Below are 23936 nucleotides of genomic sequence, written 5' to 3'. Positions count from 1 at the left end.
TGGGATATGATATTGACATTTTCTGGTCAAGATTTGGTGTTGTTTTGGTTTGTATATTATAATTGCATTATTTTAGATAAATGTTTTGAGATAGCTAGAGGAATTAATTTGTTGGCTTTGGGAATTTTTGCAAAATTGCTTTAGTTTTTACTTGTAATTATAAAATGTACAAAACCATATCTCAAAATCATATGCTAATAATGCTAATTAACCTTTTGATTGGTGCATACATTGCCAGTCAAGTTAAGATTAGTGATGATTGTGTTTTACATTTTTTTTTTGGGATTACCGCTCTTGCGCAGCTTTCAATGCTCGTGTCTTTGATTATGTTAAGGGATGTAAATTACAGGTGTGAAATTTCATCTCACTGCATAGGACGAAAATTGAAATCACGATCCATTAGACTGATATCGACATATAATTTGTTCAATCTATTGCTATTAAATAAAATGGGTAATGTACTTAATTTATTGAGTGATGGGCATTCATTACATACATATTATGATCATTTTATATACAAAATATAACAATAATTCCAAAATAATTTATTCTTAAAAATTATTTCGTATTAACTATCAACCATATTTTTTTCCTTACCATATAACATCTCATGTTTTAAATTATTATTAAAATTTAAAAGAATAATATAAAAAGTTAAATTTACAAACAAAGTAATTTTAATATTAAAAATTAAGATATTATATGGTTAAATTTAATGATTGTAGTGACAATAATTAATCTGTTATAAAATAAAAAGTCAAAAAGTTAACAATATATTTTAATGTTTTTAAAATGTCTTTAAAGATTTTTATGATTTTTTTCAAGCCCCTAGAAAAGTTTTTGGTATTTGACTTATGAAAGTTAAAATAATTAACAGGGGGTTGTGTGAAAATAGTTAAAACGACATAGCTTCTAGTGGAATTTTGACTTAATTAGGGGGAGTTTGTGTAAAATTAAATGTTTAAAAATATTTTTAAATTATAAGGAAGTTGATTCATTTACAGAACTAGCCATGCGAACATTGGCAACCCACCAGCATGACAGCTGGTCAAGGTTGGGGGTAATTTAGTAACATCCCCTCATTCCGGTCGCAACCCTAATAAAGATTTCAGGCACCCCCAAATCAACCTGTCGTGTAGGGTTTTTGGAAACACCGAAGAAGGGCTGAGCTCCAACGAAATCCTCTGCAGTGCGCGAGAGAAGTGTCATTTCTTAGGTAATTTCCTCGCCCCTATCGCTTTTTTCTCTCTTCACACACACACACAATCTTTTTATAGGGATATCTATTCGCACCTTGATTTGGGCTTTACTTTGCTCGTGATTTTGCATCTCGCGAAAATATCCGTTAGTGTCGATTGTTTTAGGGAAGCAGTCGTAGATACTAGATCCTTCGTTGCGAAACAATTTGCACGGCTTGATTGAGAGGTTTGAGGATAATGTTAGATGGAACTGATTTTCGATTAGGGTTTTCTGTTCTTTGCTGAAATGTGTGTAGAACTAGTCATGAGAAATATTGTGCTAAATATTCCTGGGACTGGTACTGAAACGGGAAAATAGCAGCAGAACGAATTCGATTTTGGATAGTTGTTGAAGTGAACTTTGAAGATATTTTTAGGCTTGGGGTCTTGTTTTGATTCGTGAAATGCTGAAATTGATAGGGGTAATTTTGGGAGTTAGATCCAAACCACAACAACAACACATCAAGCCTTAAATGCTACCCATGGGGTCGGTTATATGAATTCTAGCTTGCTAATAATTTCTATTTATTGCTTTATTTTTTGCAAACCCCTTATGACTCATCTCATATCTAAGAGTCACGCATTAAGTTTTTCTTGGTCTTCCTCTTCCTCCTTTACTAAAACTTGTTCAACTTCAATTGCATTTAATCTCCTTTATAGGATCCTCCAGTGGTTTTCTTCTCACATGACTAGACCATGTTAATCACGTTTCATACATTTTATCTTCAATAGGAGGCTTTCTGACCTAATTACAAATAACTTAATTTCTAGTTTTATCTTTTATTGTATGTTTGTATCCATTATGCTCATATTTTTCACGTATATATGGGAGGAGGCCTGGTGGGGTGAGAACTTGAGATGGTGAAACTGCATTTCCTTACATCCTTTGCAATCACCCATTGACGAAGGGCTACCCCATATTTAGTGGGGTGATTGTGTTAGTGGTGTGTGCATTACTAGGCTTTGAGATTGTGTGTACATGAACTTGGTGTACAATGTTGTTTATCTATGCTTTGCGTCTCTTGAGTTTTACTCTGTAATCTAGCCAAGTTAGAGTTCTCTAGATCGAAGAGTCCATCCTTAATGAATCTTTCATTTTCACAATGTGTTAAAAGTATGAAAGGCACGATATATGATCACTATTTAGCCAGTTTGTGGAGACTAGCTTATAATTGGAGATTCAACAATGTTATGCTTGATGTCCAAAGAGGGAGGGAGGGTTCATGTATGTATCTATGTTTGATCCTTCGAGGGAGACCCATTGTGCTATGCTTGGAGCCACTTTGATGGCTTTTGATATGTGCAATAGAGTCATACAAGTGCCTACATAGTGATTATAATGGAATATATAAAAAACAATTTATTATTAAATTGTAACTAAACATGTAATTTTGGTAATCTGAAGTCTTCTGTTAACTATGTGTTTTTAGTCTTTAGTCTTTTTTAATTTTGCAAGTGTACTATTTTTTATAATATTATAGCAATTTGAATATTACCTTTTTGCGTTTTTTATGTTGAACTAACAATGCACATCCAAGAAGAGGTGTTTTTTATTTGTAGATGATATTGTCTTCGTGGATGAGACACAAGAAGGCATGAATATTAAGCTTGAATTACAAACACTTTAAAATTTAATGGTTTCAAGTCAAGGAAGTTGGATATTGAATATATTGAATGTAAGTAAGTAAAAATTAAAGCATGGATGACGTTGTGGTTGGACTTGGAGGTCAAGTTTTTATTATAAAAGATCAGTTTGGATATCTTGGAATAATTGTTCAAAGAGAAAGGGTGATTATTGAAGATGCCACTAATAGAATCAGGACAAAATGGTTAAAGTAGAGAAGTGTGTCTAGTATTTTACGCAATCATGAAATTCCTTTAAAACTAAAATGAAAGTTTTGTTGGATGACTATAAATGTCTTTTTTATATCTTTAGGATGTTGGGTAATTAATAATCAACGTGTGCAAAATATTAGTATAACTGATGATGGACATGGATAGCAATAGACGGTGGGGTTAGAATTCATGTAGCTGACCCTTCCTTTGAGATTAACAACTCGTTTTTTTCGAGTTTACAAATGTAGTATTACCATGGGTGGAAGTAATACCTTGTTTGGTGTGTTTCTGTATACAGTACAAAATAATCCTTGGACTAATTTGTCCCATCGAAGTGGGACAAGTTAAATGCCCCCTGGGCTTAAATTAATCCTAGGGGGAGGAATTAAAAATTTTCTGTTTTGGATAAATTTGCCCCTCACTTGCATAAACCATATGCCATTCTCCCCCCTGATTAAATGCAACCCCCTTCTCTCTCTATATCTCTCCATCCAACTGTTCACTGCCACCAGCTGCATCCCCCATCTTTGATTTTCCTTTGCCAATCCTCCTCCACCGCCACCACAATGATTTCCGCCATATCTAGTTTTGATTTCGTTTGATTTTTTCCATCTCCAGAGTACTTTTGTCTGATTTCTACCATCACTGATTGCTATCTTCTTCTTCTTCTTCTCTCTCTCGCTCTGTCTCTCTCCCCCAGATTGCCGGAACCCAGAAGCTGGGTTTCAGCAGTTCCAGCCACATTGGCTGAAGCTTTTTCCTTCTTTTTGGTTATTTTTATATAATTATATATAAGAAAATATACCTGTCACAAAACGAAAAGAAGGCCGAATTTTGGCCCAATTTTTCTGTGGATTTTGGTTGCTACTAGCTGTTTCCTTTACTGCTTTTAATTGTAATTTTTCTATTTTCCAGCTGGAAGTTAGTTAGATAGTACAGTCAGGTGTAAAGGTGGCTAGAATAGGACAAAATAGTTTGTTATAGGAGAGGTGATCTGCTGTGGCAGCACCCGAGAGCAAACTATATAAGCTATGGGCTCCTCTTGTAAGTGGTTATCGAAAATTCAATCAAGAATCTGATTTCTTACTCTCTCAAATTTCTCTCTTTCTCTCTCATTCTCTTTTCCAATCTCTCCCATTCTTTCTACGGTTCTTCAGCAATCCCTTCTAATTCACACCGAATTAGGAAAGTTGCAATTGTCACAGCATAACTGTGACAATACCCTGAAAAAATAATTATGAATATGTAAATAAATGAATATATAGTCATAGGGAAAATGCACAGTCTGGTCTTTCGTTAATTAAGACCAACTAATCCTCATTTACATTTTCACACACCAAATATGGCAAAGTTATAACCTTAGGTAATACATCTTCTACCAAATGTGCTATCACTATTTTATTCAGATGGCAAATGGTATGTAAAGCTTATGGTTGTTATTTTATAGGAATTGGTAGCTTAACTAGGACTTTGGTGGGCAGATTGGTGCCAAAGGTTCTTTTAAGATTTTGAAAATTTGAGGAATTTCTTTATTCCTTTTTGGTTTGTACTTGCGATGTATTTCCAAATTGGCTAGAATAGATTAAGGATACAGATGAGTTGTTTTTACCAATATATGTGTTAACCTTTCAATACGGAAGATCTGTAAAGCACAGGCATGCCTAAGAGGTTGCTGTGTTGGTGTTTCGCTGGCATGTTGAACATTGCTACACATGCTGAATGCACGACTAATATGTGTGTCCCCTTTTTGATCACTTAGAAGATATATAGAGCAAGGAGTGTTTTGCTTCTAGACCTTGTTTTATGCTTGTTTCTTCTGCTCTGATTGCATGATTCTTCATTCTCCATCCTCTTCATGCTTCTGTTCTCTTTATATTTGATTGTCAACGGTAATGTGAGGGACAACAATAGTCAAAGACAAGACAACTGGTGTGGAATGTGGGCAACCAGTGATGATTGGACTGGAGTTCGGTATTTGACTATAGTGTGGGTACTGTCGGCGATGACTAATTTGATGAGTGGCAACTGGGTTTTGTCAAGCCCTTAGGTTAAGGGCTGGGCAATTGGTGGAATTCCGAGAGGAAGTCAGAAATTTGAGAGAGAAAGAGTGAGAGGGGGAAAGAGAAGAGAACGAGAGAGATGGAGGGAGAAGTTGAGAAGGAAGAGAGGGAGCATTCTATTATTCAATCATGTGATACCGTTTTTCTTCGACAACAGCCTATTTAAGGCGTCTCTTACAGTTAGGGTGGCTAATCGCCACTTTCAATTGGTTTCCCTAACCTGATACATGGTTACGACAATTCCCTATATTACACTTCTAACCCCTGGGTCATAACAATTCCCCCCTCGATGAAAAAATTCTTGTCCTCAAGAATTTAGAGGTTAAAGGAGGTTGATCGCTCTAGGAAACTGCTTCATTGAATCTGGTAAGTTCTCCCATGTTGTGTGATTTGGTTGTAAGTGTGACCACCTCACCAAAACTTCAATAGTTGGTGATGTGCCCTGATAGATAGCCCTGATAGATAACCCTTCTGTCTACAATGGCCTGAGGCTCAACCTCACATTCAAGTTCCTCTTCCATAGTGTTAAACTAGGAGCACTGATAATTCAATTTCAATCGCCAAAACTCACACAAGCAATCACCAAATACATACACAACAGAAAATGTAAAAGACAAAATTGAAAAGATGAGTTAAGAAAGATCAAACCACACAAGAAACACACGGTATATCCTGGTTCAAACCAACTGAAATCGGCCCTACATCCAGCTTACTCCAATCTAGGGAGCAATCCACTAGAACAAAAATCAGTACATAAGAGTCCCTCTCTTCTCACACCCACGAGTACAATCCTCTCTCACGAGATTACAAAAGCTATTCTACTCATAGTCTTTCCTCGCTTTCACTGCCCTCGTTCAACAACATGAGAATAGAATGATTGATACCAAGTGATTGCCCTATGCCCTCATATTTATAGACATTTTGGGCAGACTAACCTAGGAGTACATAAGACATAACAATCTCCAATATACCCCTAATACATTAGTTACTGTTTGACAAAACCCTAATTAACTAATCTGCCACTTGCATATCATAACCGACTCCATTGATTTCTTCCAAGTCTCCAAAGCTAAACTCGAGCAAAACTGTAACACATAGGGGGCAACATTGAGCTAGTGGCAGTATTAGGGCCAATGGACTTCTTTAACAATGAAACATGGAATACCATATGCACTTTAACTCTTGTGGGCAGCTGCAACCTGTAGGCTACTTCTCCCACCTTAGCATGTATGGTATAAGGTCCAAAATATTTTGGATTGAGCTTCGACACTGGGGTATTTGAGAAAGTCGGCTGAAGGAAACGTTTAACCTTTAGAAACACACTGTCACCCACCTCAAATGCCCTTGCACTCCTCCTATTGGCAGTCTGTGCCATTCGGTTTCTGGCTGCAGCTAATTCCCGCTTCAAATCTGTTAGAACCATAGTTCTGAAAAGCGCGAGGCGCAAAGGGTCCTGGAGCCTAAGGCCCAAGGCGCACGAGGCGAGGCGTGCCTTTGCGAAGCGAGGCGCACCTTTTAAAAAAAAACTCAAAATCTTGTAAAATCATAAAAAAACTATCAAATTATCAATAATAACACATGCATATCATTAATGATTCATTATCTTCAAATTCTAAATTAACATTATCAAAGTTGATTCATTCATCATCATGTAAATTCTAAACTAGAAACATCATCAAAGTTCAAACTTAAAGTCTCAAACTCAAACAAGTACCCATCATCGTGCTAAGTTCTAAATAAACATATAAACACTACAAGTCCACAATCAAGAAAATGTTTTCATTTTGAAAAATACTATTTTTCTAAGTCTGGAAGATTAACGCATTATAAGGAGACATATGAGAAAATATTTTCATTTTAAAAAACTATCTCTCGGTATTTTGATAGCTAATATTCATTGTTGTTAAAATGATTTTTAATGAATTTTTCAAGAAATAGCAGGTATGTAAATAAGTTGTATGTTGTAATGTATACATGCTAGAACCAAGAAGAGGGGAGGAATTGGGCTGCCCAAGTTTTAAATTAAAAGCAGTTTCATGAGACGTGCCTAGGCGCACCTCTCGCCTTTGCGCCTCACTGTGCAAGGCGAGAGCCTCATTGAAATCGCCTCGTCTTGGACCAGGCGAGGCGCAAAATTGGCGCCTTGCGCCTAGGCGCGCCTTTAACAACTATGGTTAGAACCTCTTGTCTTTGCTGAAAATAATGCTCCACTTCGGTCATAGTAGTTGGGGAATTAGGGGTGGTCGGTAGCATGGGTGGATTATAACCAAATGTTGCCTCAAAAGGAGTCATCTTAATACTTAATAGCACTATGGTAGCTAGAATTCTACCACCATTGTGCTAAAGCGAGCCACTTATTCCTAGTGTTCTAAAATGTGCTAGGCGCTAGTCGAGTGCCAGATGGGGGCCTAACGCCTAGGAAAAATGTTATTTTCTTTTTTTAATTTTAACATTTTGATGTTATTTTCAGATATGTTGTTCTGTTTCTTAGCATTTGACTTCCTTTTAAGAACTGAGGAGGCCTCAGATGATGTTCCTGTACTCCCAATCCCATCCAACATCATTTGATTTTTTTCCCCTAAGTATTTGAGTAATTGACATTGAATTAAAATATGCAACTAAGAAAGATTAACAACAATTTGTTGCAACTTGCTGCTTGCTGAGTATTAAACAATAATTTTTTTTTTCTAAGTATTGTAACTTGCTACTTGCCAAGGAGGAAGTTGGCTTGCTGCAAGCAGCAACGAGCAAGGACTTCCTCCTTGCTGCTACAATAAGCAGGAAGTAGCAAGCCACCACACAACGAGCAAGGAGAAAGGACCGGCGAGAGAGAATTGCCTGATCGATGGCGAGAGAGAGAGAGACAATGAGATCGGAGGCGAGAGAGACAGAAACGACGAGATCGATCCGGCGAGAGAGAGTGAATGGGAAAGCGAGAGAGAAGGGGAAAGCGACGAGATACTAAGAGAGTAACGACGAGATACTAAGAGAGTAACGACGAGAGAGAGAGAGACAATCGACCTTGGCCGCGTAGGCTACGCTTGACCTAGGTGGCGCCCGATCGGACTCGATCAATCGGGCCTGGCGCCTAGGGGTGCTGACTAGGGCTTAATTGCTGCGGGCAAGGGCCGCCTTGGCCGCGTTTTAGATCACTGCTTATTCCAACTCCTAGGCTTAGTAAAACACATGCACTGTAGATGTGCCTCAAGGCGTTGATTAACCCGTTTTGTTTGGCTGTCGGTCTTCGGGTGATATGTTGTTGACATGTGCAGCCCAACCCCCAAATTTCTGAACAATCCTTGCCAAAAGGTGCTAGAAATTTTTTTATCCTTATCCACAATAGTTTTAGGGACTCCATGAAGCTTTACCACTGAATCTAGGAACAACCTCGCCACTTCTTGAGCTGAGAAAAGGTGGGTTAGGCTGAGAAAATGAGGGAATTTAGTCAGCCTATGTACTACTACCAAGATTACATCTTTGCCCTCGGATTTTGGTAAACCCTCCATGAAATCCATAGAGATTCCCTCCCGTGCTTGATCCGGTATGGGCAATGGCTGCAACAACCCTGGAGAAGCAACCTGTTTATGCTTACAGCGCTGACATATCTCACATGCCAGCACATACTTCACCACCTCCCTCTTCAGTCCAGGCCAGTAAAAAAGGTGTCTCACTCTGTAATAGGTTGCTCTCACCCCTGAATGCCCTCCCAAGGGTGTACCATGCAGTGCTTGCATGATATTATTCTTCAATTGCTCATCATCCCCTGCAACTAACCTCCCTTTAAACATGGTCACTCCATCAGAAAGTGTATACCCCTGCTGATCATTGGGGTGGACAGCCAACTGAGCCAATAGCCTTTGCAGCCACTCTGTATTAGCATAACTTCCCCCAATATCTTTGACCCAATCTGGTGTTACTGCCGAAATAGCCTTACAAGCACCTTTTTCCTCTCTTGTAGATAGGGTATCAAGTATCAACCACCAAATTCTCCTTCCCTTTCCTGTATTGGATTGTGTAATCCAACCCCAAGAGCTTAGAAACCCCCATATTCTGCAAATGACTATGCAGCCGCTGCTGAAGCAAGAACTGCAAACTTTCATGGTCTTACTTAATTACAAAGGAATTGCTCTTCAAATAATGCCACCACCTATCCACTGCCACCAACACAGCAATCATCTATTTTTCATATACATTCAACCCTAAATGTTTAGGATCCAAACCTTGGCTGATGTAAAGCCAACAGTCTCCCTTCTTGCATAAGTACAGCCCCCACTCCACTGTCATAAGCATCAGTCTCCACAACGAACGGTTTAGAAAAATTGAGCAGTGCCAAAACTGGAGCTTGGGTCATGGCCTTCTTAAGGGCCCTAAAGGCTGCCTTTGCTTTGGGATTCCAATGGAAGTTATCCTTCCTAAGAAGCTCAGTCAAAGGCCTAATTATCACTCCATAATGCTGAATAAATTTTCTGTAATATCCTGTCAATCTTGTCAATCCCCTCAGCTCCTTAACCATTGCAGGTCTAGGCCAACTCACCATGGCTTCTATTTTCTTTTGGTCAGTACTTACTCCCTTCCCTGAAATAATATGGTCCAAATATTCCACTTCCCCTTTGGCAAAAGTACACTTAGACAACTTGACATACAATTGATTAAATCTAAGGACTTCAAAGGCTGTTCTAAGGTGGTATAAGTGTTATTCAAGGTTTGGGCTGTACACAAGGATATCGTCAAAGAAAACAAGAATGAATTTTCGTAAATAGGGACTGAAAATTTGGTTCATTAAGGTGTTAAAACCGAACATTGTTATGGCCCAATAATCACTCAAATACTCTAACCGAAACCGATCACACACATTCACAATAACAAAAAGTAATTAATAGACAAAATTAAAAAGAGAAACAAGAAAGCAAACCACAATGCAACACACCCAATTTACCCTGGTTCATGCCATAGAAATGGCACTACATCCAGCAATCCAAGAAGAGAAAAATCCACTAAGAACTTCGGAAATCAGTACAAGAATCTCTCACTCCCCTTCTCTTATCTCTCGAATACAATCCTCACATGAAAAGACTCCAAGAACTATACTTAATCACAACTCTCTCTCTTTCCTCACTGCTCTTGATATAAGAGAATGGAATGACAAATAATTGATCGATGATTGCAGGTCCCTATGCCCTTCTATTTATAAACTGAAAGGGCGGACCTTCCTAGGGGAAATAACTAACTATTACAAAGTCTAAAAAACCTCTACTAATTACAGTTAATTACAATCGAGTCCTGTAATCTAACTGTCATCTGATCATCCTCAATATCTTCCGATTTCCTCTAGACTTCCAACATATTAACTCGGGTAAAACATCAACATAAGGCTTGAAATTAGTGAGTCTGAAGGGCATAACAGTGAACTCATATAGCCCTTGGTGTGTTTGAAATGCTGTTTTTGGTATGTTGGAGGGTTTCATCCTTATTTGGTGATATCCGACTCTAAGGTCCAGCTTAGAAAAAATAGTAGCATTGGATAGTTCATCAAGCAAGTCTTCAATAATAGGTATAGGAAATTTGTTCTTAATGGTGATAGAATTGAGCTTTCTATAGACCACACAAAATCGCCAAGTGCCATCATTTTTTTTTTTTTGGCTAAGGAGCACTGGTGAGGCATAGGGACTTTGGCTGGGTTGAATGGTGGAATTGGCTAACATTTCCCTGACTTGCTTTTCAATCTCAGTTTTCAGTATAGGTGCATAGTGGTAAGACCAAATGTTCACAGGTTTGATATTAGGTTTAAGGTGTATTGAATGGTCAAAAGGTCTTTGAGGTGGTAATGATTTGGGTTCCAAGAATAAGCCCTTAAATTCATTCAACAGTAAGTGCAAGTTATCATTGGTGCTTACCTCAGTTAGGAGTTGGATGATTGCTGGCTCTGCATTTTCTTGCTTGTCTTCCATCTCCACTCCTCGTTCCTCATATTCCATTGCATGTATGGAATATAATTGTGAAATATGTTCCCCTTTCTTTTGCATCAATTTCCTTATATTTCCCCCCAAAATCAGCTTGTACTCACCCTGCTCCAATTTGCCCACCAAAGTTAGCCTTCTCCCTTCAATTTCCATTGTCACCCCGAACTTGTTGAAGTCAAAGGTCGATGGTCTCACCATTTTCATCCAATCGACCCCCAAAACAATGTCACACCCCCCTAACTCCAGTACCCTTAAATCAGCCACAAACTCTACCCCCTGCATCAACCACTTGAAATCGAGGCACTTGAGATGACTATACATTCTATTCCCATTTGCCACCGTCACCAATAGAGGGTTCATTTATGTCAATTCATACTTGAGACCCGCAGCAGTAGCTTTATTCAAAAAGCTGTGAGTGTTGCCGCTGTCTATTAGCACCGTTAACCTTCTTTTCCTCACTTGCCCTTTAACTTTAATGATTTTACTGGGAAAATCATTACAAGACAGAACAACAGAATGGCAAACATGCCTCTTCCCGACCTCTATTTATAACCCATAGATGAGGTAACTTAAAACAGAATAAGCCGGTAGTTACAACCAACTAACCGGACTAAACCACTAACTAACCCTTCTGGAAGCAAGCCTTCTAGAATAACACAAGTGATACTTAAATGCAACAAACTAATTTACAACAGAAAACCCTCCTGAGATAAACTAAGAGCTAATCTAATACAAGCGATTACAATAGCTACTTCTTCTTCCTTGATCAGAACCTTCCATTTTCAGCATTAGCCTCCTACATTGATGCCTTGGACTGTACTTCTCTTCACATTTAAAGCATAAGCCCAGTTGTCTCCGTTGCTCCATAGTTTGATTCTTGTTCGCCCCTTGACCTGAGGCATTCTTGGTCGCTCCTTGACCTGCACCCCATGTTGTAGACTTGAAGTTACCCCCAAGCTGTGGGTTTTGACCCCTGTTGGGCTGTGGCCACACCTTATTCTTCTTGAATGTTGCCTCCAATGTCAGTTCTTGCGGCCGGGCTTTCTTCGTTGCTTGTTTAACTGATGATGGCATTATTGTCTTCACCATCAATCGCAACTCATCCTTCAGTCCGCTAATAAAACTTGACATGAAATAGGGTTTGGTTAAGCTTGGTTGTGCCAGCCATAGTAATGCCTGCAACTCTTCAAACTTCTTTTGATATTCTTCAACCGACCCCTCTTGCCTCAATTTGTTAAATTTTTCAACACCATCTGCCATACTCTTCTCACCAAACCGACCACACAATTCTTCCAAAAATTCAGGCCAAGTCATTTCTCCACCCTCGGCTTGCTTCCAACCTTGATACCATGCATCAATTGTATCATTGAGATACACTGCCGCCAAGGATACCTTCTGCTCCTCACTAATCCGAGAAAATTTGAAAAATCTCTTACAAAAACAGATCCACCACCTTGGTTTAACCCCATCAAACGTTGGAATTTGCAATCAAGGCATTGGTGTATGGTTAAAAACAGAAGAAACAGTACCCCTCACCTGGTTTTCCCACGCAGGCCTATCTTCAGCTTCCAGCCTTCCGTCCAGCCTGGGCAGAATGCCATCCCGGTCCAAGATCGGTTAGGACCTGTTCTTGGAGGGAACTTCGTTTGTAAACGAAAATGTGGTAGGGCGGAAAACATGTTAAACATGCTGTCAATCTTTTGCCCATAGTGATCTGCCCTTTCTTGGACCTTCTCCAACTCGCATAGTCTGTCCTTAATGGCTGCCATACCCTCCTGTGTGCATGACATGCCGGACTCTAGAGCCCCCATGTGGCTCTTGAGCTACTTCAATTGGGAGCCCTTCGCCATGGGGTTAGGTCGTTTGCCACCCAATTCCGATCGACAATTCTTGTTGAACTTTCTCACCATCAGCTGCGGTCCTCCATCACCTTCGAATTGTGCCACTTGATTTCGATCAACAATTCTTGTCGAGCTTCCTTGCCATCAGCCACGGTCCACCACTGCCTTCGAATTGCACCTGGGAGCAGCGAAAGATCACCAGCTCTAATACCAAATTGTCAAGCCCTCGGGTTAAGGGCTAGGCAATTGGCGGAATTCCGAGAGAGTTAGAAATTTGAGAGAGAAAGAAAGAGAATGAGGGAGGGAAGGAGAAGAGAACGAGAGACATGGAGGGAGAAGTTGAGAAGGAAGAGAGGGAGAATTCTGTTATTCAATCATGCAATACCATTTTTCTCTGACAACAGCCTATTTAAGGCGTCTCTTACAGTTAGGGTGGCTAACTGCCACTTTCAATTGGTTTCCCTAACCTGTTACACAGTTACGACAATTCCCTATATTACACTTCTAACCCCTGGGTCATAACAGGTTTCCTAGCGATGTAGTGACTGGAGTTGGTCAGACAAGTTGCTTCTTGCAACTGGTGTATAGTCCGTTGGATTTCCCAAGGAGCTGAGTTGACTTTTCTCCTTCGATTTCTTCTGTGCTAACTAAATCTCTTAGTTCGTTTTGCGAGTCCTCGTTTATTGTATAGTGTATAATATTATTATATTCTAGATTGCATTCTTCTTGATAGTTGGTACTTGATATATGTGATATTATTATTTTATGTTATTATGTTGCGGGACTAGGAGTGGAGTTTCTCATGAACGGTCTCTTGTAGTGTTTGAATTTAAAATGAATAATGACTTGTGAGTTGGCTTTTAATTAGAATAGAGCTATTCATTTGGAATTTTGTATTATGAATTTTAAATGTATATTTATGAGTTTGAAATATAGTTTTGATACTTTATTATGCCATTATAACTACAATTTTTTTTCATTAATTAACATAACCCAACCGTGTGCGTCTTACTTTTTTGGAAAATGTCATGTCCCCTGTCTATACTTCATAAGGAGGAATAGTTGTTACTATCATCAATTTGGACTTAAGTTTACCGTATACTTTTTGGCAGAATAATCTCGCTCCCATCTACTTATTATTTGTGGTTAAACTATATCTCCCTTGTCATGGTCCTTGAGCTAGGGTTTTGATAGGAAATTGGAAGAATCCAAGGGCGAATTAGAACAGAAATGGATAGGGAAACAAACAGAAATGAGGGGGAAATGTATACAGAACAGAGAAAGAGAGGGAATCAGAGGGAAACGAGAGAGAGATGAGAGAGGTTGAGAGAGAAACAGATTTCAATTATCATTCCACTACATCTTATCCTCTAGGTTTCAGCCTATTTATAGGTTTTCTAGGCTTTCAGTTATTAGAACAACTGAAAGGTACAAACAAGGAAAGCAGCAAAGTACAAGAAAGAATCACATTTAATATACAATTACTATTATATCCCTACCATATCCATAGGTTGTCACAATTCCCCCCTCCTTGAGAGAGTTCTTGTCCCCAAGAACTTACAATGAATGGCCAATATTCTTCATCCAATTCCTCCTTTCACTATCTGTTTTATCCATCTTTCTTTCTCCTTCTAGGCCTATTCCTCTTTGCTTGTATGTTCCTTCTCTTTTGCTTCCCTGCCAATATAAAATGTTGTCCTCCAAGATCTTCATGACCGAGCTCTCTTCCCCAATTGATCTGTGAGTTCCAGTGATCTCCTTGACCTTCATGCAGTAATTACGCCACTGAGTGTTAGCAAGGAGTATTTTGGCAGCAACCTGCTATCACATTACCAAGGGCAATAGAGGGGCAATAATGTAATTGAGCTACAATTGTTTGTTAGGAGATATTTTTAATTCTGTTGAGAGCACATGGGTGCTGTTTATAGATTCTGCTTCCAGTTAGACAGCCTATAAATAGGCTATAGTATGTAGAGAATGGTATTGTGAAATGATATATTGAATTTAGACTTCTCCCCCTACATTTCTATCTCTAGATCTCCCCCGTTTTCCCTCTATTCTCTCTGTTTCTGCTCTCTCTCTCCCTCTCTCCCCCAAGTTCTTCTCAATTTTCTTTCTAAACCCTAGCCCAACCCTGGTTGTGACATTTGGTGTCAGAACCAATCGTTCCTCGATTGTGAATTCAGGTGGTCTTTGGCGATTGAAGCAAATTAGGAAGTCGACCACAAGGAGCAATTTCCTGCGCGACTGTTGAACATCAGTGAGTTGCTGATCATAGGCAGTTCTAGCGAATCAGGTGATCTAGGCGATAATCCATTGGCCAACGCTTCTTGGCGTGATTCCGAGCATAGTTAGGCGAGATCCGGGAAGCATAGCTAGAGGCGATTCTCTCAATTTTGACTGGACAGAGGACAAGGCTAGGCCAGGCAGTTGGTCAAGCAGCGATTTAGACAGATATTAAGGCATCGGAGAGAAGCATATCGGAGTGATTGGGGTCAACAGTGATTGTGATCATATGCCGAGGACTTGTTGATCAAGGTAATTCAGTTGTTTCTGATGTGCCGGCAACCTTCAGTCAATCTTCGCAGTGGTCAGTCAAAGTTTGTGGCGGCATTGGAGATGGCAGAAGGTACACAAATGAGGCAACCAGTGGTTATGGAAGAAGAAATTTGGAGGAAACAATTGGAAACCAGGCTGGATAATCTGGAAATAGGCCTAGGACAGATTCAGGCTGGATAATCTGGATAATCGCAATGAATAAGCAATGGAGAATTCAAGTTTGGTTACAGGTTGATGGAGGATGCTCACGCTTGGAAAAATTTGATCAAATTGAAATTCTCCAGTAGTACATTCATGATCTGGAACAGAGGAGGATGTAGAAGGAAAAATTGAAGTGAGATGAACGGAGGATGGTGGAAGAGTTTTTTGCTGTCGGGAACAAGACTCTTGCTGTTTTTGTTGTTCATATTTCTGTTGGTGGCTGTTGAACAGAGCTTCATGCCCTACAGGTCGCTGTATCTCCTTAAACCGTCCCTCCTCCTCAAACATAATGGTTGCTTTACTCCATTTTTGTGGATGAAGTGAGTTCCTCACACTCTTCCAGCATTTTTGAGAACTCCTCATGGGCCTCCAACTTCTTCCTTTGGTCTAGGTAATCATTGAATACCTGTATATGCTCACCAAAAGTTCTTAAAGCCCCATACCTCTGGTCATTTTCAGACTCTGACAGTGCTGTAGAAGCATCATCTGCTTCCTGCTTGCTAGCATTCACTAAAGGTTCATTTTCAACAGATTTCTCCTCCAGTGGAGCCTCAATAACTTCTTTGGCAACTGCTGTTCCTTTCTTGGCATCTGGAATTGCCTGATCCAATTTGGCTGATTCATTAGCTTCTTGCAGATCTGGAATCGGTTTGGCAGTGGATCAGGAATAAAGGTCCACTGGTATACTGGCCTTAAATTTCTTAGAAAATATCATAAAAAATTCATCAAACTTCCTTGATATGCCATCCAATTTTCTGTTAATTTTGTCCATAGTGTTCTCAAACTTCCAATTCACTGTCTCATGATTCCAGCTCATTGCCTCATATTTTCTGCTGCGTCCAACTGAACCTGTAGCATTCTTCTGCGGTAGTTGTGACTCAAATTGCTTCATGTGTGTACCCTGAGCCATTTTCTCACTTCTTTGATTTCGAAATTATCGGCTCCAATCGACTGCAAATGACTGCTTATGATTGCAATCGTCGATGATCAGCAATTGCTCAGGAATCTGTTTCCAGCACTCGATTTAATAAACCTGAATTCGCCTCAAAATTTCTTTCTAGGATTGATCTGCCTTCAATTTCTCATCAAAATTAACTGCTAGGGGATATATCAGAATCAGCCTCCTGGATCTGTATCTGTACTGCTTTCAGAAACTGCCTGCAAACTGCCTTGCTCCGCTCGGTTATGATCTGTCTTTGATTCCTTCAAAATCAGATCCGAACAACTGCTAGTAATTGCCTCTGGATCTGCTTTGCTGAATTGCCTTTATCACAAGCAGCAACCGAGATCCAACTGCTCTTGTTCAACAGCCGAAATTCGCTTGGATCTGCTTTATCCTTCCGATTCTAGACCTTGATTCAACTGCTAAAATTTCTGGAATCACAGCCAAGAATTGTTGGCTTTGATACCAATTGTCACGGTCCTTCGGTTGAGCTAGGGTTTTGATAGGAAATTGGAAGAATCCGAGGGAGAATTTGAACAGAAATGGAGAGGGAAACAGACAGAAATGAGGGGGAAATGCAGACAAAACACAGAGAGAGGGAATCAGAGGGAAATGAGAGAGAGAGATCAGAGAAGTTGAGAGAAACAGATTCAATTATCATTCCACTATATCTAATTCTCTAGGTTTCAGCCGATTTATAGGTTTTCTAGGCTTTCAGTTATTAGAACTACCGAAAGGTACAAACAAGGAAAGCAGAAAGTACAACAAGAAAGAATTACATCTAATATACAATTTCTACTATATTCCTAGTATATCCTTGGGTCGTGACATCCCTGTCAAGCCTTTTCCTTCGTTGAAAATTTATGCTGTTATCCAGCTTGCTCGCAATGTGTATACTTATGCACTACTGGTAAAATGGGTATAAATAAATTCTGTTATTGAGAACTTGTTATTTTAAGTGCAGTTGGGTTTGTAATCTATCACTGAATTCATAGTTCCTACGCATTAACTTACTGCAGGACTGTTACCAATTGGGTCATTGTTGTGGAACTCGAATTTTTTTGGGATTGGACATCGGTATTTCTTGACAGTCAGACCGAAATCATTTGCTTTCCTTTCTGGGACCCTTACTTGTCTTTTTGTTTTGTTATTGCCTTTTATTCTCTTTCTGCATGACGGTTATTTCCTTGCAAAATTTGCCTCCTGTAGTTCATTTCTCATTCCTTGATGTTTATTCTTTCCTTTTTTGTTTTTCTTTCTTTGCTGTGAATGCATTGTCCCAGATAGATAGTTAAACAGTAAAGGTCGGCCATTATTTCCTGGCATCATTCAATATTCACATTTCGAAGATTCATTGCTTCGATTGATTTACACCTGTTGGAATCATCATCATCTTGATTACCATTCAGAATTCTCTTTTACTTGTTTCTTTTAGTATAACTACATGTGATCCCTATATTGAAAATTATTCACATTGCGACTCCTTGGAGCCATATCACATGGCTCATATTCTGTCAAGATTCTTACTCTGGAACTCCTTTTGCCCTTTCATTTTTTCTGTACCCGTTCATACTACTCTTTCTTCTACGAATGCTTCTGGGTTCCGTGATTCCACCACAGTTGCTCTGCAAGCCTATTTAATTAGATACATAAGATGCCGAGGACAAGAGCAAGTTCTGCTGCAACTAAGTCAGATGAACCTGAAAAGCCTGTTGAGTCAGAGGAGAGGGTAGATCTTGATGAAGACAATGATCTTGAGGAGACAGTAGAGGAGGAGGTTGAGTATGAAGAAGTAGAAGAAGAAGAAGAGGAAGTTGAAGAGGTAGAAGAAGAGGAAGAGGTTGAAGAGGTAGAGGAAGAGGAAGAGGAAGAAGAGGAGGAAGAGGCTGATGCAGCAGATGGGGCCGATGCATTAAAAGGCTCTGGTGGTGATGTGAACATGAAACCTGCTGAGGAATTTGAAGAAAAGCATGCTGAGCTTCTTGCACGGCCTCCTCATGGGTCAGAGGTGTACTTGGGTGGCATTCCGCAAGATGCTTCTGAGGAGGATCTGAGGAGCTTTTGTGCGTCTGTTGGTGAAGTCACAGAGGTAAGATATATTCAATTGTATAGATGAATTTTCTTTCTGGACTTTAAATTGCCCATAATATTTTGTATGTCTGCAACAGGTTCGGATAATGAAGGGAAAGGACTCAAGTGAGAACAAGGGTTATGCCTTTGTCACCTTTAGAACAAAAGAATTGGCTACTAAAGCCATTAAGGAGCTTAATAATACCGAATTGAAGGTATGGCAAACAGATTGTTGCATCAATGAGTTCTTCAATTTTTGCATGAACCCTCATCATTTATTAAAAATAATGCTCCCACCCAAGACATGCCTTTCTGAAAATGTGCGTGCATATATGCAGCCATGATTTGTTTTAAAGGTTAGTTTAAGGAACTTATGAGAATCTGGTGGAGTTTGAGGCCATTTTTGGTCAATCGTATCTTTTCAATTCTTTGACTTTCTCAGGGGAAAAAGGTCAAGTGCTCTACATCTCAAGCAAAGAATAAATTGTTCATTGGTAATGTTCCGAGAAACTGGGGGGAGGAAGATATGAAGAAGGTTGTAGCTGGGATAGGACCTGGAGTTACTACAGTCGAACTGCTGAAGGTTTGTATTATCCTGTCTTCCCATCTTACTTGAAATTATTTTTAGATGTGTGATATCTTTAATTTCTTCACTTAACCTTATATTCTTTATATTACAGGACCCAACAAACTCCAGCCGCAACCGTGGATTTGCATTCATCGAGTATTATAACCATGCTTGTGCAGAATATTCAAGACAAAATATGTCAAAACCTGAATTTAAGCTTGATGATAATGCTCCAACTGTAAGTTGGGCGGACCCCAAAAATGCAGAGTCTTCATCTGCTTCACAGGTTCTTTCCATTTATTTTTAACTTTCACCCTCATATTATTTGTTTAATGGTTCATGCATCCCCCCCACCCCCCCAAAAAAAAGGAAAAAAAGAAAAGAAAAATGCATTGATGCCAGCCAATTTATTGTGTAGCCAATTTCTTGAGAGTGTACAACAGATACTGGGCTCCTCTGTAACTGGAAGGTCATGTGGGTTCAATTTGTGGAAACAGTATCTTGGCAAAACAATAGTAAGGTTGTATATTTAATGGCCTTCCCTTGATCAATGCAAAGTGAGCATCCTTGTGCATTAGGATGCCCTTTTGTACAAGTATTGACTTAATTATCGAATGGTGGTATGTTCTGCTCTGTTTTCTTGTGCAAGGCATATGTGTAGGGGAGGCTGAGGTCCTTGCATATGTCCTCTTGGAATAACTTTTCTATCTCCTTTCTTTTTTCTTCTTTCAGTGTTCTTCTTGATCTGATTGATGAGGAGCCTTATCTTAGTTCATATCTAGTACTGATGGTACAGATTCTGTAGAGTGCCAACTAATGGTGAAATATGTTGCATATTCGAAAAGCATGTGATGATGGGAGTCGATATTAAATATTTATTGCTCTTAATAGTTGTGCTTTTATGTAATTTTAGTAGGCTAAGAAAGTGAACTATGGTAATCCACATTTTTATCTTTTGCTTAGGTTGAAAGTGTGTTGCATTTTCATGGTATAATATATGAATTTTTAAAATCATATTCAATGATTGGGTTCATAACCTAGGTTTTCTCGTGCAGGTTAAAGCAGTTTATGTGAAGAATTTGCCTAAGAACATTACCCAAGATCGACTAAAAGAGCTGTTTGAACATCATGGGAAGATCACAAAAGTTGTTCTCCCTCCTGCTAAAGCAGGGCAAGAGAAGAGCAGATTTGGTTTTGTTCACTTTGCTGAAAGGTCAAGCGCCATGAAGGCTCTAAAAAACACCGAGAAATATGAGATAGATGGTAAGGTTGCTTTGATCTGATCTTCATATTATGTTCATTATTAATCTTTATGAATATATGGGATAAAACTTGGGATGGCAAGTCAACATACAGTATGCTTCAGTTGTATGGTATATAGCTGGAGGCAAAGAAGTAGCAAAATATGAGAAATTCCAGTACCTACTCTCAACCCTACAAGAAAGGAGAAATTGGTGCAAGTCATGGAAACATGATGGTATGGAATAAAAGGGGAAATACTACAGATGTTTTATGGCTTAACATTTTCCTAGGTGATCAATAAAAAAATATTTCTTAGGAAAGGTTTAAGACCAACTACCTTTTACGTTAGTGGGTGTTTGTTAATTAGGAAACGTGTTGGCAGCATTCATTTTTCTGAGATGAGGATGGATGAGGTGAATATGTGGTAGAAGTAGAGTAGATAACCATCTATTGAAAATAAAAGGAGAAATTAACTGGTGGAGATGGTTTTGAGCATAACAAAGACTGATAAGTAGCCTAGGTTGGAAAAATGGAGAACAATGTGATTATATAAAAAATATGGCCTTGATAGTTTTGAATAGAGAATGAGAATCCATGTTGGTTGAAATGGCTAGGTGGTGAATAAACAGTAGAAAAGCAAAAAAGAACGAGGAGCTGATCCATGCAATTGTATGTCGTGTCTTCTTTCTTGCCTTTTGGGAGTTGGGTTCAAACTTGTTCCTGTAAGCAAATATGGCTGCTATTGATGAGATGAGGATAGAGCAAGAGCTGTTGCAGATCTGAAGTATTTGGAAAATATCTTTAGTTGAGTTACTTGGATATCTTTAACCTGTTGAGAAAGAAACAAACTTGCTCTTGAGTCTTGAGTGTATGTATTGTTAAGCCATGGAAATTGTGCTGGAGGCTTAGGTATGTTCCGCTCACATTTGATGCTGGATATTCTAATGGAACTTGGTCCATTTCCAGAAACCTGCATTATATTAACCAACCCTATTAATGATTCTGCCCCTCTCCCCTTTCTCTTTTCCTCTCCAATAATAGAAATTCTTTTGACAGGTCAAGTTCTGGAGTGCTCTCTTGCAAAACCACAGGCCGATCAAAAATCTTCTGGAGGGCCTAGTTCACAGAAGTCAGCCCTGCTCCCGAGCTTCCCACCTCGTCTTGGTTATGGTTTAGTTGGGGGTGCCTATGGCTCTGTTGGCTCTGTAGGCACTGGATATGGTGGTTCTGGATTTGCACAAGTAAGATGATCTGTGCCATTTAAAAGCATGGACTTGCTTCTTTTCTATTTTCTTCCATCCGCAGCACTCTCACAGGGTTTAATGTCAAGTAGGGTACTTTATCACCTTTTATTTAGTTAATACACTCCTTTATCTTGTAATGTAGTTTTGCAAAATTGTTTATGTTATTCTGCAATATAGTGAGTTATTTATTTTGGCTAGGCCACATAGTGATTTTTTGTTTGCATTGTTCTAATGATTTTATGAAATTTTACTAAAACCATTTATGCAGGTTATAATTCAAATTTTTTTTGCACATATCTGTTATTGTGTTGGGTAACAATGACGACGCTTAGGCTGCTTATGGTTCTGTACCTCTTGTTACTGACTAACCAAAGAAAGCTATTGGTGGCCAGTTTTAATGTTCAATGCTTCTTGGTTGAGCACTTGATAATCTTGTTGAAGTGTATTTTGCACCCTCTATGTATGTGCTATATATATATCTGTAAATTATTTAATATTTGAGTATTTAAGAGGCTAACAAAGAAAGATTTGGTATGAGTGTAATCTTTTCCAAACTACTAGGCTATCTTTGTTTCTTCAGTTGCATTTTTCTGATTTGGATGCCACTGATTTGCAGCCATTGATCTATGGAAGAGGACCTACTCCAACTGGCATGGCGATGATGCCAATGCTTTTGCCTGATGGAAGAATCGGATATGTCTTGTAAGTATCAATACTTTCTTATTCAGCTACTTGATGTGTGGTAATTGAGCTTATTTATGAAGTTCCACGTCTATGCTGTGGTGCATCCATTTCTCTCTAGTCTGCTAAGTTAAACGGATGGTAAAATTCTGAATTAGTCAGCCTATTGGCACCAAACACTGGTGGAGAATAATTCAGGGTTTTCAGCAATTGATATTGGAACATTACATTTCAATTGCTCTTGGTTCAAAGGAAATTAAAATTGTATATCACCAAGGCATATTCTTTTTGAATTATTTGTTACTGTGTAATCCTGCTAAGCCCCAAATTCAAAATCCAATGTTTGTTTGGATGCAGATCATGTCTGTCTCCCCTTGTATTATCTGGCTGGCTTGAAAACACTAGAAGTTTTAAATTTGTAGATAAAAGAGTGGGGATAGGATGTGAAGGTTGGACCTTTCTTTCTGATAAGCGGATCTTGAGTTTGGACCTTTCAGCTGTAATAGACAATTAATTTGAAATGCTAGTCATCTCATGCCTTTCTATAAGTCTGCTAATTTAGTTGTGGCAGCAGCTATAGACTGCATGGTAGAATAATCTCGAACCCCAACTTAGGAATAGCTTTTTTACCTGTCTGCTATTGTAGGCAACAACCAGGGGGACAGCCCAACACCCCGCCGCAGCCGCAGAGAGGTGGCAAGAGTGGTGGTGGAGGAGGTTCAAGTGGTGGACGACGTGGCAATGATAATGGTCGGGGACGCAGCCGATACAATCCCTACTAATTTATTTGCGATGCTGCTCTTGAACGCAGTTGTCACAGAAGAAAGATAATCAGGGAAGCCTTCCCATATGTGCTTCAAAGTGCATTTATGTTGGTTAACCCAGAAAGCTCGAAAGTTGAAACCTTATTTTGTAAAGAATCCTTAGTTCTTGTCAATGTACGATGTTTTAAGACCTTGTAACGAGATGTTGCGACAAAACTGCAATCAGACTCTCTGGCTATTGACACCTTGGATGTGATTTGAGCGCATATTGCAGATGGTGCTTGGCTGATGAGTAGGTTTGCCACTGCGTACTGAATTGGCTGTGAATGTCTGCTTCTTTCTAGATTGAGGCGAAAATGTGTTGATTCGGATGAGCGAATAAATGGGTATTGCCTCTGTTACGTATCTGAAATATTTAGAAGGGATGAGACTTGGGATTGCCGAAGTTATTGATAACTGCTTGTTAGCAAGCGGGTAGTAATACTCTTTTGTGGACAATCGTCTTGTTTTATCAACGAACTGGATTTGCTCTAAGATGGAGTACAACATTATCCAAACCAAATTGTAATTTTAGGTTTAGTTTGAAAAAATTTCAAATCCTAATTTATGGTTTGATGTTTATTTTCTTTCAAAACGAACTGTGCGCACCACTAACCGAAGGTGTTAAAAAAGTTGCTGCAAAAGAACAGTGACCAAACTTTCAGTAAAGATGCTAAAATGAAAAGAATT

At 39.1% G+C, this 23936-nt stretch overlaps 1 protein-coding gene across 1 annotated transcript; it reads left to right on the top strand.

Moving 5' to 3' along the window:
• Window positions 1-1059: 1059 nt before the first annotated feature.
• LOC127789824 (heterogeneous nuclear ribonucleoprotein Q) lies at window positions 1060-23458 on the top strand. Its single transcript, XM_052318837.1, has 9 exons — window positions 1060-1216; window positions 18259-18727; window positions 18807-18923; window positions 19151-19291; window positions 19389-19562; window positions 20332-20539; window positions 21575-21759; window positions 22379-22464; window positions 23090-23458. Exons 2-9 carry the CDS (start codon window positions 18293-18295, stop codon window positions 23223-23225), a joined length of 1482 nt encoding a protein of 493 aa, XP_052174797.1. The 5' UTR covers window positions 1060-1216; window positions 18259-18292; the 3' UTR covers window positions 23226-23458.
• Window positions 23459-23936: the final 478 nt, after the last annotated feature.

This window comes from Diospyros lotus, chromosome 14 (genome assembly GCF_014633365.1).
Source record: "Diospyros lotus cultivar Yz01 chromosome 14, ASM1463336v1, whole genome shotgun sequence".
Lineage (NCBI taxonomy): Eukaryota > Viridiplantae > Streptophyta > Magnoliopsida > Ericales > Ebenaceae > Diospyros > Diospyros lotus.
The sequence above is the reverse complement of the archived record's forward strand: the minus strand, read 5'-3'. Positions and strand labels throughout refer to the sequence as shown.

Bases quoted from the DNA above. Each gene is read 5' to 3' on its own strand.
- LOC127789824 (XM_052318837.1), top strand. From the start codon at position 18,293: ATGCCGAGGACAAGAGCAAGTTCTGCTGCAACTAAGTCAGATGAACCT. The intron at 20,540-21,574 runs GTAAGGTTGCTT...TTCTTTTGACAG, and splicing joins CGAGAAATATGAGATAGATG to GTCAAGTTCTGGAGTGCTCT. The intron at 22,465-23,089 runs GTAAGTATCAAT...CTGCTATTGTAG, and splicing joins GGAAGAATCGGATATGTCTT to GCAACAACCAGGGGGACAGC.